This window comes from Gavia stellata, chromosome 7 (assembly GCF_030936135.1).
Source record: "Gavia stellata isolate bGavSte3 chromosome 7, bGavSte3.hap2, whole genome shotgun sequence".
NCBI classification, from domain to species: Eukaryota; Metazoa; Chordata; class Aves; order Gaviiformes; family Gaviidae; genus Gavia; species Gavia stellata.
Genome location: NC_082600.1, coordinates 10,568,197 through 10,586,674, shown reverse-complemented (window position 1 = coordinate 10,586,674; position 18,478 = coordinate 10,568,197). Strand labels below are relative to the sequence as shown.

The 18,478-nt window shown below is 40.7% G+C and overlaps 1 protein-coding gene across 2 annotated transcripts; it reads right to left on the bottom strand.

The window, feature by feature from the left end:
* Positions 1 to 2,535: 2,535 nt before the first annotated feature.
* Positions 2,536 to 17,310, bottom strand: LOC104259919 (SERTA domain-containing protein 2-like). 2 transcript variants are annotated; one of them, XM_059819516.1, is made up of 3 exons: positions 17,260 to 17,310; positions 14,145 to 14,263; positions 2,536 to 6,171 (listed from the first exon to the last, which is right to left on the bottom strand). In XM_059819516.1, the coding sequence occupies exon 3, from the start codon at positions 6,165 to 6,167 to the stop codon at positions 5,316 to 5,318; it is 852 nt and encodes a 283-aa protein (XP_059675499.1). In that variant the 5' UTR covers positions 6,168 to 6,171; positions 14,145 to 14,263; positions 17,260 to 17,310; the 3' UTR covers positions 2,536 to 5,315. The 2 variants fall into 2 exon arrangements, with proteins under 2 accessions (XP_059675499.1, XP_059675500.1); XM_059819517.1 differs by lacking the exons at positions 14,145 to 14,263; positions 17,260 to 17,310 and adding an exon at positions 11,865 to 11,932.
* Between the last annotated feature and the right edge of the window lie 1,168 nt (positions 17,311 to 18,478).

The following is an 18,478-nucleotide window of genomic DNA, read 5'->3' as shown; positions in this document are numbered from 1 at the left end:
TAGTGCGTTTTAATCTACTAATTTAATCATTTCTCATCTTAGTTGTAAGGTCTCAGCTGTGAAATACTGAGTTCTGATGAACTAAACATGTTACTGTACTCTGTGTTTGCAGAAAGCAAATACCATAGACTTCTGACATTTGCTTAGGATTTGGAAAAGGTGAGAACTAAAGCAAGGTAGGAGTTTTAGACAGCAGAGCTACGCAGAAATGCCTTTTTCTTCCACTGGGATTAGAGGGAAAATATACCCATAGAACAAAGTTTTTAATTACTGAAATGTTTCCTTTGTAGAACGAACGCTAGAAACAGCTTTGCAAAAAAAGAATGACTACATTGTGAAAGACTGAAATTATTTCCATACATATTCTGTTCAAAGTAAAATTTTAAGGAACTTACTTCAACAAACAATTGTTAAAATTGAGCAGAGCAGGAAGGCAAAGTTTTGTTTTAAAAACAGCATATTGCTTGTATTTGTAGACTTTTTTAAAAAAGTCCAAATAATAGGTAGAATTTGATTAATTAAAAGGGGGGGGGGGGGGGGCATTGCAGACCCTAGGACGATTTCTAAGTATACCATAAACCCCCCAGTGGCTGGACATATGCAGAGGACTTGGGAGTAAAAAAACAACAAAAATCTTGTAAAAGCTTGAAAATTCTTTTCAAAGTACAGGGTCATTGCAGGATTTAAAAGCACTCTGATCTTTTTAATAATGAAGATCAGTTTTAATAGTCCTGCTGTTTTTTCATGGGAAGACTTCCTGGAGTGTTCCTACTCCAGTTAAGATGGCAGTGGGAATTTGGCTAAAAATGAGCTGCATCCAAATTAATTGCTAAACGCCAGACTTCTCCATGGATCTGAGTTTAACTTGCCAGATCCACCCTGGAGGATTCAAAGAAAACAAAACCAAACAACCCAGCCAGCAGATGCAACAGGTTCGCTTCAGTCACCTCCAGCAGAAGTTCTCCGTTCCTTCTACAGAAATACAGATGAGAATCTCCAGAATTGCCACCCCGCAGCACAGCCTGGGTGCCAAAGCACAGCCAGCCTAGCTTAGTGCTCTGCTGGGTTAAATGGGTCCTAATGAAGGAAAAATGTATGGAATGAAGTTGCAACATTTTTTTCTCTTTCACTCAAGGCAAGATGCCTGTGAACGCTGGGGAAATACTTAAATGCTAAAAGTCTTCCAACTTCCCTGAACATCTGCTTTAATAATATATACTTTTATAGACAGACATCTGCATCTTAAGGTTAACTCTTCACTTCTAATACTGGTTTTTAATAGCTCAAAATTAGTTTTGCAACTAATTATAACTCATCTTCCTCACAGAGCTAAAGGATAGATTATTTTGTGTAACTTACTCTTGCTTGAGATGGAAAGTTAGGTTTTTTTAAGTCTCACTTCCAGTACACAGAATACTGAGCTAGACAGGGCACTCAGGGCAGTACCTGCACCTCCCCAGCTAGCCCTGTTTTAAACCAGCACTGCACTGAGCTGTGCTGCTCAGCATACTTTTAAATTCAGTTTTTTCAGTGTGGCTAAAATTGATGGAAGTATATGAAGCCCTACACCACCTTTGAAGAGCCTCAACATGACCCAGAAGCAATCCTTCAAAAATATTTTCTTAAAAAACATGAAACTGCAGCATACCTTGCCAATGCAGCATTTTCTTTTGCTGAATGTCAAGACCCATCAGGACAAGAGCAGGTCTGTACTGCAGGATCAGTAGTGTCCTGCTCAGTAACGCTGACAGTCACAGGGCTAACATCACGATGACAACCACCTCACAGCCAAAACCAGATTTCTGTGAAGTTACTTCAAGATCTATGCTTTTCACTCTGTGGTCAGCAGGCTGCAGGACAAAAGGCAGGAAGAATGCCTGGTCTGTAAGCAGCAGCCAATGCAGTCTCATCAATAAAATGGAGTTCATTGCACAAGAGTCAGGATCTCGTTTTAGAGGTCCACAACAGGAAAAGGATGGAAACCTTTAAACCTGAAGTCGCTGGTGTAATTTATATTAGCACAGACTAGCAAAGAACCTTCCACCAGCACTGAGTGGCAGTATTTTTGTCCCAGACTGACAAGTATGCAAGTCTGCAGTGTCAACAGTATGTGCATCAAGGACACTTGTATCTGACACTTGCTTTCAAGCACCCCTGCAGCAACACTAAGAACTGCATGGGCCGGGAAGACAACATAGGGCAGTCGGGACAAAAACCAGAGGACAGTTAAGTGCTGCCAAAGCTGCGTCACCTGTTCACAACAGGAATCCCCCCACCCCACTGGCTAGAAAAAATGCTTTGTGGGCCATCCCCCATTCTGTGGGGACAGAACACACAAAGGGGACGCGAAGCTGTGTAAGGTATGTAGTATTTCCGGGGAGAAAATCAGAAGAAGAAAAAAAAAAGGTATAAAAAGCAATCACTTAGGGAAAATATTACACCTTGGTGAGTAAAAGACCAAACGAGGGGTGGCAAGGTACCGCGTTTTTTTTGTTTTAAACAGATACTGAAGGCTTCAAAATATAAATGGTTAAACTGCAAAACTGTGGCTTTTATTTCCAAACATACAATAAATAGGTCCACCACAACTAGCCTCTAACTTCATTTTACATGGAAGGATTTTAAAATTAGTTTGTGCATATTTAAAAATTAAACTTCCCTTTGCACATAATTCCATACATAACCAAACTGCATTACATACCAGCTTATGGTCTTGGCACTGTGATGCAAGCAACCAATTAGAAACAGAGCTTCATAGCAAGCACTTGAACAAAAATTGCATTTTGAATTGTTGCTTAAACATCTACCAACAATTTAATCTATTTCTGAAGTATACAAAACACTTCAGCATGTAAATGCTAAAAAGTTGTCTTCTGTCTTTTTGTAGGGGCTGCAAGGTGAGTAAGTGGATTTATTAAGTGTTCACTATTTGCTACGATACAATTTTCATACCAAAATATCTTTACTGCATAGTAACATTCCGTATTTTCAAATGCAAAAAAGAAATCAGATGCAGTCTTTTTATTTTACTCCTCATCACTGAATTTAAAGACATTTTTAACCACAACTCTGCTTCATCACAGTGCAGAAGGCCCTTAATATTTCAAGGATTTATTCAGTCATATTTTTAATACAAAAGTAGAGGCTGAGGAAAAGCCAGAGTAGTCTATACACAATGCACAATCTGTGTACATTCTGAAGCTGTACCTCTTCAAGAACTATTTATACACTCTTCAAACAAATCCCTTTATCCAGCAATTCAAAATACTTTAGATCAGAAGTTTTATATTAGAATCAATACATTATATGCATATAAATACATTTATACCCTTCGGTTGCTAAACAACCCAGATGGCTGCGAGGACATGACCTGAACTGGTTCTCCATTGGTTTGGGATACCAAATTGTATCGGCAGCTAACTGTTAACCACAATAGTCACAGTAAAAAAATGGAGATCTTTGCACAAGGTAGGTGTGCCACAGCATCAGTTAAGACTAGAAATAGTAGGTGACACCCTGGCCCCTTCAATAGGGCCAGGATTTCAACTCCCATGAGATGCAACACACAGGCAACATTTTTTCCTCTGCCGATGCCCCATTCATGAAAAATCTTAGCCTAACAACAACAAAAAAACCCCCAAAACCCAACAAACCAAAGCAAAGCTTTTGCAACTGCAAATTTTCTTAGAAGACAGGTGCTGCAGCTTTCAAGAACAAAGTAATTTTTTTATAATTAAAAAAGAAACCAAAAAAACTAATGTGCAAGTGTGTAGTTCAGAAGACGATAGCAAGGATCGATACAGACCTCAGTTCAAGCTGAAACACAGCATCCAAACTGTCTTACGGAAAAATAGTTCTTACTTCAAATCTCATCTTCACTTACTGAGCGCTCTTATATATACTTATATACACACCTGCCATACACACATGCACCCCTCCTTCCCCAGCACGATCTGCAGCACCGTCAGCAGCAACCACCACGATGCTTGCAAAGCCCACCTGGGCCCCAGCCCTGGCGCTGCATCTCAGCGGTCAGACCCCTGAGCTCATGGACACAGCAGCAGGATGGCTCTTAGGCATCAGCACTGACTCGCCACATATCAACGAGTACTTCAGGAGTATTCAAAGCAGTAAGCACTGGGGTAGTAAGAAGCGTTCTCAGCTTTGTTTCTTAAAGGATACAGAAACGTTGACTATCTTGAGTATCCTCTGAAGGTGCTAGAAGTTAAGTTTGAAGCGTTTCTTCCCACAATGCCAGGTATACAAATGTGTATCTTTTTAAATAATATTGCACATAAAAATCATCTTAAACTTGTAGTGAAAGCAGGGTTGAAGGACAGTGTTTTCCAAAACAGATTAAAAAGCTACCTGTACATAGTAAGTTTTAATTTAAAGAACGCCAAGATTATTCAAAATCTAAGCACGTAATACTGACAGAAAAATGTTAAATTGCACAATCTACATATAAATTACATTTGTAAATACTTAAAAGTTTTTAAACATTGAATACCCTTGATTTCACAAATCAGCTAGGTCACTGTCAAAAAAATCAGCTCAATGAGTTAGAAGTACTTTCCCCCAGAAAAAAATAGAAACAAGAAGATCTGCAGTCTTAGACGAAGCACTGGAAAGAGTTAAAGCATTTCAGCTCAGAGGTAGTGCTAAACACATCCAACTAGAGGTCCATTATATTTGAACTATGATGAAATAACGTAGTAAAATGTAGAAAGACTATAAAATTTACAAAAATAAATAGTTCTGAATGCTTTAGAAAATGCAAGAGACTTCGTTGATAAGTGTCTTGATCTGCTTTTCTGACCAAAAGAAAGCAAAGCGTGTCTCATTTTTAAAATATACCCATCTCTAGTAATGCGTCTGCAATCCACACAATCCAACTATGCAACTTGACATATGCCAACTTGGCATAGACTCTGATATTAAAAATAAAGTGGAGGCTTTGTAAAAGATCATCTCATATGAAATTTGTTTTGCATGTAAATTCTTCTGACAAATTAAAAATTGCACATAAAAAAGTTTATTGAAAGAGGCATGAGGGGTGATAAGGGTATGTGCCTATTGTTCCACACACACCCTGGAAGGAAAAAGATGATTGCACAGTTCTGATAAATAAATATTTAAAAAAAAAATCTGCCACTTCTCTGGTTTATAAGTTTTGGAATTATTTAGAAAATCCCACTATGGACAAATTATTTTTAGTTTGTGTTTTAAAGAATTCTTTACAACTTTTCCAGTGGCTTTTATCCTGAAACCAAATGAAAGTGGCAGTTAAAAAGTATCTTTGGGTAAAACAAGTATCAGGATCCAACGAGAATTTCCATGATGTGGTCCAGCTCACTCAGATCTGTTCTACATATCTGAATGTTGCTTGCTGAAGAAGAATTACAAGATGGAAAGGTTTTCAATGGTTCTTCTGTAGCAAGAGATGGTGGTCTGAGCGGCATTAATGGAGGGCAACAAAAGTCTGAATCATACATTGAAGTGTCAATATCTTCAAAAATGTCATCTATTGCCAAATCCTTCAAGTAACTAGTTGAATTTGAAATCTCAAAGGAACCAAACACACATTCAGCTCCCTTCAAATCCTGTCTATCATCTTCTAGTCTTAGACCAGCAGTTTCTGGAAACTTTGGCTGGTCATCTCCAGTAGGAACCAGACAAGTAGGTGGGCTTATATCTTCTACAAAGTCTAAATCCTTCAGAATAGATGAAATAGCAGATGACATATCATCATCTGAAACTATCAGCAGGCTATTTTCAATTGGGTCTTCTACAGACCGCAAGTCGCAACAGTTAGACTCTTGCTGACTAATACCTGAAGGCAACTGAAGAGAAATCCCAGATGACTCCATCCCTGTGTAGCTGTGAGAACTAGGAGTAATGCCAGGGCAGACATTAATTGGCTGCTGATTACTCTCTTGTCTCATCTCCTCTTGAATTTGCCGTACTGTGTTGGCTATGAGGACAGAGCGGTGCAAGTTCGGTTCCACCAGCATTTTGTATGTCTGTAACTTGGTGAGGCACATATTAAGCACGAACTGCCTCTTAAGCGGATATGGCAGATTTCGACTGGAATCAAAGGCACTCGAGAGACCAGCCACGTTCTCCTCATAGTCACTCAGCTTGCGTTTTAGACCTCTCCCCAACATGAACCTGAAAGAGAGAAATTATGTATTAACCTTGGGCAAGACTATCACGTCTTCTGCAAGATCTCAACAGACACTTTTGAAAAGTCTGTAGCATACAATGTACTGGTTAACTTAGACTCTAATGCCACAGGAACACTGAAAGACAGCAGGAAATCCTACACAAGATACTACTTTCATTGCGAAGATGCACTTTGCAGCTCTATTGTTTCACAACAGTTGTTTGTTTGGTTTTTTTAAACAGAAAACACAAAAGAATTATAGTAACTTTTTTAAAAAAGCTATATACTAAGTTTTGGTTTTAAGGTTTACTTTTAACTCTATGAGAATATTAATTTAAATAATTAAATTCTTTAATAGGTGAGCTTTTTAGCCTCTTATCCATTTAAATTATATAGCATACCAAAATTCCTTAGTGAGAAATATTTGAATGTCCACACAAAGTAAAAAAGATGCTTATATTAAGGATTATAATAACTATATAGAATATTTCAACATTTTCGTTTTAACACTTGTTCCTAGGTACAGTACGCAAGATTTTAAAGCTAGTTTCAACACCTATTTTTATCTCATTAAGGTATCCTTAATGTCTTCCTCAGTGTCTCCAAGAACTGTCTATAGAACTCATTTGTCTCCCTCTTCTTTGGTGATTGAAAAGTTGTTTTACTGCGGTTGAACCACCCAGCAAGACCAACAACAGGGCCTCCCACGGCATCCTTATATCCATTCCATAGCTTTGTAGTTTAGCTGAACAGTGGGAGGAAATTTGGCTGGGCCACAGAGCTCACAAAATGATCCGTGCTCATGGCTGCTGGTTCACAACCTGCTACTGACTTAACACTATGGACATCCAGCAGAAGGCTATCAAATGGCATTTTAAAAGTGACTGATTTTGGTAAATAGCTAAAAGAAATAGATTTTAATGGCTTTCAGTCCGCTTTGTGTGCTTTTGCATTGAAATATGGTAGGTCTAGAACACTGTGGTACAAAAAACCTATATGCACACACACCTAAAATACATGTGATCCAAACAAATACATGCTTGGATGCTTTGCAATTACCATTCAAAATAGAAAGTGTTTTATTAGAGACAACAAGCACTATGCAATCACTTGTCTGAACGCAGAAAAGGAGTATACCATGCACAGGGAACACTAGTAAAATCTTGATTACGCACATCTTGATGTGTCCGTGGAATACAGACACCTCACTCCCAAACAATTAAAAAAAATTAAGCAATCATAAATAAGACACCCAGTGGCAGATTAAGGGCAGATCCTTCATACACAATGATCCAGACCCCGCATGTTGCAGAGGGCCTCCCAACTTCCTTTTCATGTGAGCACTGGATACTGCCAGCAACAGCTCAGCTGATTGCCACAGCTGCCAGCCTGTTGCTAGACTTTTGGAGACAAGAAGGCAGCAGGATAAAGCCTCTTTTACTTTTGGGATTTCTCCAGATTTGCAGGAAGCACTGCAGAGCTCCATGGCTATATCCACCTGCCTAGACAAGACTGTTGGAGAACTCGGCTCCTCTGGAGGAACAGAAAGTAAGCAAGCCGTGCATACTTTTCAGTAAAACACACAAGAAAAAACAGACAGTTGCTAGAGGAGTTTAGGTTTAAGACTTCTCGATCATACCCACTTGGGTTTTTTTAGGGACATATCTGGATGAAATGAAATTTGTCATAAGAATGCATTTTTACATAACAGGTAGTAGTTTGGCCTATAGTTCAGTTTAGTAACACATTCAGTATTAAAACAACAACAAAAAAATTTAATTACTTGTAATTTTACCAGTGCTGCAATCTTAACTTTCGAAGCGTGTTTTACTCCAAAGTTTTCTGCTAAACTGCCACAGCACCAGCTGAATCTCTTTAAAAAAAGGTAAGGTGTCTGGATGTGGTGTGCCTATTCACCTAGGTGATCTTCCCACACTTACCAAGTACCGCTCCCCCATTCCATTTAGAGCAAATAGAACCAGACAGTACTGAGTACTCAATTATAAACAAAATCAGAAAAAATCTGGATAAAAAGTTCAGGCACCAAATATCATAATAGAAAGTATTTCAGGGAGCAGTGTGTGTGTCAGGCATCCTCAGTCAAACTATCAACAACACTGTCAGTAACTGATAATGTTAGAGACAATCTATGGAAAATCACCATTATGCAGGACTTTATTGTAAACTGTTGCTAAATATACCAACTCATAACATATAATGAAGAAAATTAGTGTCTACAAATCATAGAAAACTCACAATAAAATTAACTCTCCATTTTAAGTAGCATTTAAATGTGTACTACTTGAGTCATCATCCCATACCATTACTATAAAGAATAAAAATATACATCAAAATGGCTTTTTGTTCACTAAGCGCCATCCTTCCCATGCACACTAGTTGTTTTTTTTTCTTTTTCTCTCCACTAACTAATTAAAGCAGACCAAAATTCACACTCACAAGCGAATGAAATTAAGACCATACAGGGAACAGTAATTCTGACATTTTATACATTCAGAATGCTTAGTTTTGATGATTTACTGCTTTTAATATATTTTAAAATATATGTATTTACACTTCATTAGACACACAGGAAATACTAGACTTACCTCTTTGAATGATATAATGTTAATTTCTAACATCTCAAAAATGTATAGCATTTAAATTCTGTAAGCAAGCTTAAAGAGCAAGCTAACTATCATACATGAGGATATATAATTTCACAAAACCAACTTAAAATAAAACGTTTAACTTTTAAATTCATAGAGTAGTCTCATTAAACTAAATATTTCATGCTTAAATACAGACACCCTCCTTTTCATACCTCCAGTACCCTCATAAAATTTGTCCCAGAGCATTCTAGAAATATGTAACAAAGCTTGAGCATGACAGCACTCTGAACTATAAAAATGAAGTGCAAGAAACAGTACTTGCTCCAACTTCAAACATTTGTACGTAACAGACTCCCCATTCTCTAGATGTCAAAGTTTTTTGGTTTGTTTTTTTTAAAGCACAAACATAGTTCTATCTTGTGTTTTAGAAATTCTGCCTGTTTAGTATAATTTTTGCCTAATTGCAAGGATCCCTAAGTTTCCCTCCAGGAGCTAGATGACTTCAGAGGTTACATAAAAATTTGGAAAAGGATAATGAATACCGGAGTAGCACTGGTACAGTGGATTTAAAAATGACTAGTGTCATGGTTGCTACAGGAGACATTAAATTTCAGTTCTTGTCAAACACACTCAGCTGCTGACCTACAAAAGATACAAAGCCTCTTTGTTACCAGCTAATCTACATTTTATCAGGCCTTTTGCTTTACTTTCTAGCACAAGAATTTCTGACAGGGTCATATCCTTAAACTACTCTGTATTTTTTAAGCAACTTGTCCTTTTGTGGCATGGCATATTAACACACACATCCCAAACCCAAAATTCACACACCAGTCACATGCTCTCTTTTGATAGCATTATTTTGCAATGTAAGATGTTGATCACATTATTTAATTATGCAGTGCTGCCCCCACTTCAATTTTTGGTACTAAGAAAAACAGAGTCCACACAAAAATCCACACTACCATGCCCAGACAATCCTGTATGACTGAGTGACTGCTGCACAGTTGTCGGTCCTTTCAATCAGCTGACAGAACAGCACAGCCAGTTCAAAGAAGCTCAAATTGGGCACACCAAAACACAAAGAGTGTCTAGAAACTGGACCCTCCTTACTCCAGCCTAATTCCAGGAACCTAGTCAGATCTCAAAAAATTGGATCAAGTAACAGGATTTTGGAACGTGCCAATCTGATAACTCTGTTATTTGTAAGTAAATAAACTGAACAAAAATTAAAGTTTATGCCAACTTCAAATGTGAGGTCTATACATAGCTGTTCAATAATAAAAGCAGCAAGCTGCAAGTCGTCCTTCTCTTGAACTTCTAACAAAAAGTTCAACCACATTTTTTTGAGTTCAGATGCTCTATTTTAGAATCTTTTGTCATGAAAAAAACAAGAACAATGAGGAACACCACATCTCAATAATTTTTTTCTGGCATTTTCTCATCTTCTCTCATTATAGTAATGCAAACTGAGCCACAGGCCATTTATGGCAGAATGCTTTTTTAATTAAAATTATTTTGCAGATATAGAGAGAAGGAAGCAAAGTGAATTCAATGTTTAGGAGTGCCAAACTCTCCATCCATGTCACTGAACTACAAAGGAGTCTGTATGTAGAAATTCTGTCCCTGAGAGCGTGTTCCTCAGTTCCTTCCAGTTCCATGGAGGACATTTCATAGCAAGTCCTCCCTGCTAAGATGGGAAGAAGCATCCATGTACTCTAATCCTACACCGTACCAGGGTTTGAAAAAACTTGGGAGGGAAGAGGCATGTCCTGGGTTGGCAAATCCACACAAATACCAAACAAACAGGCCTGGTCAGTGTGCAGCTACTCAGAAGAAACATTCCAGGCTACCAAGAAAAATTCACATTGCAATGCATTGTGGACAATACAGGACTCGTGCCACCATTTTAGAAGAAAAACACAGCTCCATCTGTCACAGGGTCTGATAGTGCAGTGCAGCTGCCACTGACACATGGTTAGGAAGTACAGCTGGAAACAGTCACAAAGAAGAATGCAGCATGTGAAAACCCTCAATTACTTCTATCTGGGCAAACTACTTCTTAATTTCCTCTTCCTCACCTTCAAAAAAAGATTTTAAGAGCAAGTTAAACAATGTTTAGAACTCAGAACTGCGCACAGCTTTAATTTTCAGTAGAGAAAAGCTTCAATAAACATGAGTATATAAAAAATGACTGCCACAATTACTATTGTCTGAACATGAACTTTTCAAGCAGAAAACAAGCACTACAGTCAACTACACAAGAGTTATTAATTTACCATTAAAGAATATGTTTAAATAGCAAGATAGTCAATAAAGTACTTGGCCTGCACTATGCAGGTCAAAAGAATTTCATTGATAGTGGTCCCTTCTGGCTTTTCTTTTTAGGGTATTACTAAATTCAGACTTGCTTGATTCCTTTCATACAGCCACAGTGTTGCATTTTTCAGTGTAAGACTGTCTCAAAGTGATAAATTACTTTTTCTCATAGGATAGAAACAGCAGACTTGAATAGGTGTAAGCACCTCATGAGTGAGAGCTGCCTGTCTAGTTTTCAGTAATGCAGCTTAAGTATTAAAATCAAAATTAGAATCTCCTTGCTATTGTAATTTGGGTAATTCCCTTTCAAAGCTTCCTTTGGCTCATAACTGTAGAAAGCATATAACAGTAAAAACAGACAGAAGTCTCTTTGGATTGTAAACTGGTCTTAGTGACTGACCGACACTGATTGATAACCCAATTTCCTGCTTGCCCCTCTCTTCCACAGACACACATTTCACAAGCACACATCTATCTGCAGGAAGTGCAAAGGAAGACAAACATCCATACAGTTATGGTTATTTCCTAGAATTATTTGATGTATGCTGCATACTATTTTTAATTATAATCTTTGCCTACCCGACATACATTTTAGCTTAAGCAACACAACTTAATTAAAACTGTTAATGAAGTGGTGGACTGGCTCTTGACTAGTATTCCATGTATAATAAGCTGCACAAGAAAAAGGTAAGGCTGAAGGTACAGTTAACACACACAGTATAAATCCTTTCCTCCCATCCAGTCTTAACACTGATCACTTAAACATGACTTACGTAACACAGTAAGCTGTCAGACTACACAGAACAGTGTAGCTGATCTGGTGTCCTCAGCAAGTGTTGGAGATCCCCATAACATCACATCTTGGCTGTTAGCAAAAATTAAGAGGAAGTGAGGGAAGGAGAATTAAACACCTTAGAAAACACCAAAGTAAAAAGTAATTTGGACCTGAAGACATTTTAAAATACACAAAATTTATTTAAGTCCATTGCTTCCCCACACAACCCCCAGCCCTGCCCCAGTTTAGCCAAGATGAGTAACTGCTGGAGAAGGCACAAGTGGCTAAAAGTGTGCGTACAGGGAGGAGTGCAGTCCTACCAGCTTACTCCCATACCTAAACTCCTATGTAACAACTTCTTTACAGGAGTTAGAAATGACCAGAAAATAGCTGCTCAAAGAAGGGAGAATTAATGTCAACTTTTTGGTCACCAAATCCTGACCTATAATACACCCAATTCTTAACTACTAAAGCAACTGGAACACAAAACCAAGATATGCTACTGTTCCGACTTTAAAAAAACAACAAAACAGCCCCCCCAACCCAAACAGAAAAAAACCCCACACCTATGGATGTACCTAACATCCTACATTTCGAAAATAATGAATACTATTCAGCCTACTCTTAAGTAGAGGAAAGCAACGAGAGGAAGACAGTCTAGCACAGAATTAGTCCAGGATTCATAACCTTCCCACTGTCATGTCACTATTTGTGGAAGTAGAGAATAAATATGTATCATACATTAATATTTTAGGAGCTGAAATGATGTTTACAAAGCACTTGGAAGTAAGTTTTACCTTGAATTAATAGTTTGAGCCACACACACACAACCTGTTTGTTATGTCTAATAGGATCTGGAAAATTCCTGCACTTAAAGGACTTCTTCCTCAGTTCCTTACTTCCATTTTACTTCATAAAGCACTGGTAAGAGCCTTGCTTTACAAACTACCACACCTAAGTTTCAGAGCACAACATTTCACTCTGGAGAAGAAACTTCTCTGTTAGGATGTGTACCTTCCACAAGCTAAAACAAGTGCATCTGGGCTGTTTACAACACTAAATGAACTGTATTCTCAGCAGCTGATATCTATCATTAGAGGCTAATACAGAAACCTGCTGAGGCAGTACCAGTGTTAGGTAGATAAAAAACTTCCATCCTTAAAAGAAAACAAACTAAACCAGTGTCACTCTTCTATTTAAATACAAAACTCACAGATGTATATTTTTAATGAGAGTGTATTTAGCCCATTTTTTTCAGGAATTTTGGGTGGATTTTTTTTTTTAATGGAAGAAGGGCCTGGAATCATTTAAACTAAGGATCAACAGTAGTTAGCAAAAGCTAACACATGATCAAGAGTTACTAAATCTAGAACTCCCACAATAAAACTAAACTGTAATTAAATGAGAACATAAAGGAATCCAACCAACAAGAACCAAGCCACCAGGGTTCCACCAAAGTATCTTAACTAGAGAAACAAATGATCATTAGAACTGCAATAACATACCTCTTCACAGCTTGTTCTAATCAACTGAACAGTTCTCAATCCATTTTTTTTACATTATCTATTTACCTCAAATACAGAGATACTGGATGTATTCACCTACATAACACTGATATGTATTTTAGGGTTACAGTGATCTAAATAAAGATCCATTAATAACAGAAGTTATAGCTTATTAACTTTATCAAACCAGCATGCCCATATTTTAACAGAAAAAATGGACCATTAACAGTAAAAGCAACCAAGAAAAAACCCAAAGCTTTCTTTTCCTGATAGAGGACGACGCATTTACTCTAACTCTCTGTATGGGGTATTTAGGTAAATAATTTTCAATAACCAAATCAGAAATCACTTTAAGTTTTCTCTAACGGAGTAGCACACAGCAACTTTTCTTCAGTATCCAAAGTGCCTTGTCCTCGCAAGACAAGACTGTAACACTCAATTTCAGTAGCTGAACAGTGGACCTCACTATAAGATTGAGACCTTAGTTAACAAATTTCCAAGAAATGTGATATTATGGCAATATTAAATTCTTTGTTAATTATAGGACTTCCTCGTTATAAAGGGCGGAAAAAAAAAAAAGAGTAATGCAAATTCAGAATATTCAAACCAAAGAGCTTATAGTAAGCCTAAAGCACTTCACTTTATATGTCCCATTTTTAAAAATTATTTTTCAGTTTACCATTCTAACCCACAAAAATAACATCTACAGCTGATTATCAGAACATGCACTATGCACATAAAGTATGATTTCATAAAAACATACAAGTAGTTACCCTTAGAAAACAGAAAGGAGTCCAGGCAGGAAGATTCCAGATTTTGCATAAAGTGTGGTCATCCAAGAATCCTGAACTATTGAAGAGGCCAAGCCATCCACGGAGGTAGGATGATGTGACTTAAGGGGAAAAACAAAACAAAAACCAGAGTATTTCATTACTATGTGAATTTTTTTTAAAACCAGAAGTATTAAGCACACAATTCAATACAACTTTTTAAACGATTTGTGCTACGTCGTAGTAAATGTTAAACTGAGTAAGAAAAACTGACGTTCATGAATACACTGAAATAAGAGGACCTAGTAGTTTCACCTATGAACACATAAAACACGGAAATTATCTTTCATAAATGAGTACTACGGAACAGAACGCTGATCCTCTAAGTGTTAGACTTTAGAATAAGAACTTGCATTGATACTTCTTCAGGTTACTGAACACCAACTTACAGTTGTAATCATCTCAGAAATCACGTATCAGGAGAGACAATACCATGAACTATAACGAAGTACATCTCAGAATTATCCCCTACCATTTACAGGCTGCAAATGGAGTTAGATTTTTATTAAATTCCCGAACTTTCCTCATTTTCAGCATACACAAAACTAATATGAGAAGATAGCTGGCAGCATGTCCTATGATTGCATATAATATTCAGTGTGGCATCATTTTCATCAAAACCCTGACAAAGCAACATCTGCAGTTTGGCTAGAGACCATATGGATTAAATCAAGGCATTAGAAACTCTGGGAAATGTGAAAAGGCTGAACTGACAGTAAACTATGGACTAGGCTAGGAGATGTGGAGGGAATTGCATGATCCATGCTCTTGAGGTCTCAACTCCACCTGAGGAATCAAAGTTTTTTAATTCCAAGAATTAAAGCCCTTATACAGGCTAACAGCCTACCATCTGGATTGTATTTAACATGTTCATGTGTATACCATATACATACATACACACAAAGACACCTGCCCCCCAACTACAGCAAACAATTACTTCACAAATTCACCAGAAGAGCAAGGATCAGTACTTATCCAGATAAATACAGTCCTTCATGATCAGGAGTTCATATGTTATTTTACAAATCTTAAAACAATACGTAGTGAAAAGCAGTCTTACATTTAGATGGACAAGTAAACGAATATAGTTCATCTTACATAGCAACTCATAGCCTGATGCTAGCAAAGGGCTCCTCCGTTTACAGAATCTCAGAACTGTGAAGATGCAGTAAAACAGCAAAGTGCCCGTGACCTAAGAACACCAAATCTAACCCACAGCAATAAACCCATTAATATCTCCCTCCTCCTTCTAGAAGCTGACTTCTTTTCCATCATAAGGGGACCACGCTCTTTGTAAATAATAATAAAAAAACCCCAAACAAACAGACAAATGAAAATTCATAACCTGTTTGCTTGAAACAGCAGGACTTCAGAAGATCACTATTGAGGTTTACTAAAGTGTACTTGTTAGGTCACAGGGGGAGATGTACCTTCATTGCATTTTCTATACAACGAATGTAAAAGAACAAATGTTTAGAAAGTCAAGTCTTTTTAGCATTAAAGCTAACAAGCATACTGAAATGCTGAGAAGTTTTAGACTTTAGCACCTTAGTTAATAAAAAGCTAAAAGCATTTGATAAAAAAAATAATACTGATAATTGTATTTTAGAAGTCCAACCTTTTCCTTTATTATAAACTTTAAAGGACTCCTGCGAAATTAACTGTTGAGGTCATGATTTTCCCCCTACATGATTTCACACTGGGACAAGTGTCAGGAAGAAGTACAGAGGTGATGTTAGTAGGTTTAGTTTTTACAATCTGTTAAAAAAAATATATAGAAGATACACGGTAGCTGTAAATCACTATGAATTATATGTGCAGCAGATTATTTTTTCTTTCATTTTCTTTCACTGTCTTCCCTCGCAGTTTCCTAGTACCCATTTATGAGTCACTTTAGGAATTTGAGATTATAGCATTAATTTCAATGTTAATGGTATTTTCCATATTGCAGTTAACTGCCTGAACTAAAGAATCTTAGGTGACTCAGAAACAAAGTAGAAAACTACTGCACAGGGCTCCTACCTATGTTTTTGGAAATTAACTGTTCCAACATAGTTCGAAAAATTCCAGGCCTATCTAGGGCAGAAATTATTAACTGCATCTATTAGTGAGATGAATTTACGATATGCATACAAGAGACCAAGCTTATACTCCTCCAGTCTTATCCACCTACTTGTAGTTGAGACTAACATACACTTTTATTGAGACAAACAAAACCTGCTATTAAATATGTAACTGCAGCAAATACACAAGTTGCAACTCTCAAGAGGCAGCGATCACGAGTGCCAGAATTAAAAAGCTGCAATTCAGGGAAAGCCTCTTTCCTGCCACCCTCCCTGCAGCCACTCCTGCCGAGTGCACAAGTACTAATAAAACCCAAGGGAGCCTGCCACCATTTGGCCTTTGTGGAAGGAGACTAGTTGGTACTTCCTGCAGGCGCCCGCCCGCCCGCGCCTCCCCCCGCAGCAATGGGCAGCAGTAACCAGAGACAACCTTGGGCTTCCCGAGCTGCGAAAAGTTACACTCCTCCCCCTTCCTCCTCCCCAGCTTACCAGAGACCCCGGCCAAGCTAATTATAACTGCGCTAACAACTTCCACCGCGGTCCCCGCTCCCGCAGCCCCGGCCGCCGGCCTCCCCAGCCCCGGCCGCGCTCTCCCCCGCACCCGCGGACCCAGCCGTAACTCCTCAGGGCCCGCCGTGCCCACACTCCCCCCTCCCGCCGTCCCTCCCCACCTGTCTCCGCCACCCCGTCCCCGCGCTCCGCCAGGCCCCCGCCCTCCCCTCGCCCGGCCTCCGTGCCCTGCCCCCACCCCCCCGGCAGGGCCCCCTGCCCCCTCAGGGGGCTTCCGACTGCCCCCGCCTCGGCCGGCCGCCATGCCCAACCGTCCTCCTGCGGCCGTTACTGCCCCCCCCTCCCGCCGTGTCGCCTCCCTGCCCCCAGGCTCGCCAGCCCCACGCCCGCGGAGGGTGGGGGCTGCCCTCCCGCCCCCTAGCCCCTCACGGCGCCTCCCTCAGAGCCGCCGCCCGGCCCGACTCGACCCTTGCCCGGCGTCCTACCTGGGAGCGGAGGAATCCCCCCGTTCCTTCGCAGGCTGCCGTGCCCTCCCTAGCCAGCCGGCCGGGCTCCCTTCGGCGGGGCTGGGACTCCGACCGGGAGGAGGCGGAGGCGAGCGCCGGCCCCGGCAGCCTCCGCTCCGCCCTTCCCTCCGCCCGCGGCACCCACAGCGGGGGGGTGGGGGGGGTGGGGAGGGGGGCGCTGCGTGCACGGCGCCCGCCAGCTGGCCGCCTTCCCATTGGCCAGCGGCCCTTTCAACCTGCCCAGCAACCATTTTCTCACTGGCCTGTGAGCCAGGGGGTTTGGCTCCGACTGGCCCCGCAGCACCGCCCAATGAGAAAGCTGGGAGAGCTAAGGCGGGCGGGGCCGCGCGCCGGCTTCGCCCAATCGGAAGACGGGCGCCGCCGCGTCCCCCGTCCCCCGGCGCAGCGCTCCGGGAGGCGGCCCCGCCCGCGCGGCGCGGGTGCCGCTGACGAGAGCGCGGGGGGCGGGGGGGCGGAGCGTGCGGGCAGGCACGGGGCGGCACGCGGCGGGGCCGCACGCGCCGCCGCCCGCGGGCAAGGCGGGATAGGGCAGGGCAGGGCAGGGCAGGGTACGGCACAGCGCGGCCCGGCCCCGCCCCGCCCGCCGCCCCAGGGCCCGGGCCCGGCGGGGGCCGCAGTGGCGGCGGGCAGCGTGCCCCGGCCGGGCAGGCGCTGCTGCCGCGTGTTGGGGCTTGAAACCACCCGCGGCGGCACCGGCCAGCCCTGACCCGAGCCCTGCACATCCCGCCCCCCCCCCCCCTTTTTTTTGGTTTAAACTCATCCTCTGACGGAAATTGCCGAATTTAAGTAAGAGAAATCGCAAGGGCCTCCATACAGCCGCATTCCTGCAACTCCCGTTTCCAGGGCAGCTGGGAAACTGGGCGCTCACGTCTCTCAACCAGCGATAAAGCTACATCAAACATTGCGCAATTCTTCCATAAATATTCACTTGATTTTTTTCTTCCTTTAAAGATGAGGTGGTTTTGGCCGTGCTCAAACCTCTTCTGTTTGCTTTCCACCGGCATTTGCGTAATCAAGTTCTATTGGCACAAGTGTTTGTGCAAACCAGATTTCAAAATCCCACGTCCAAGTATTTGTAAGGATTGATTTTGAGCCTTTGTCGAACCCTGCCACGGCTTACCTGACGAATCCCCAAAAAGCTGCTCAGCGCTCTCTCGGAGATGGGTTTAGATTAATC

Bases quoted from the DNA above. Each gene is read 5' to 3' on its own strand.
- LOC104259919 (XM_059819516.1), bottom strand. From the start codon at position 6,167: ATGTTGGGGAGAGGTCTAAAACGCAAGCTGAGTGACTATGAGGAGAAC.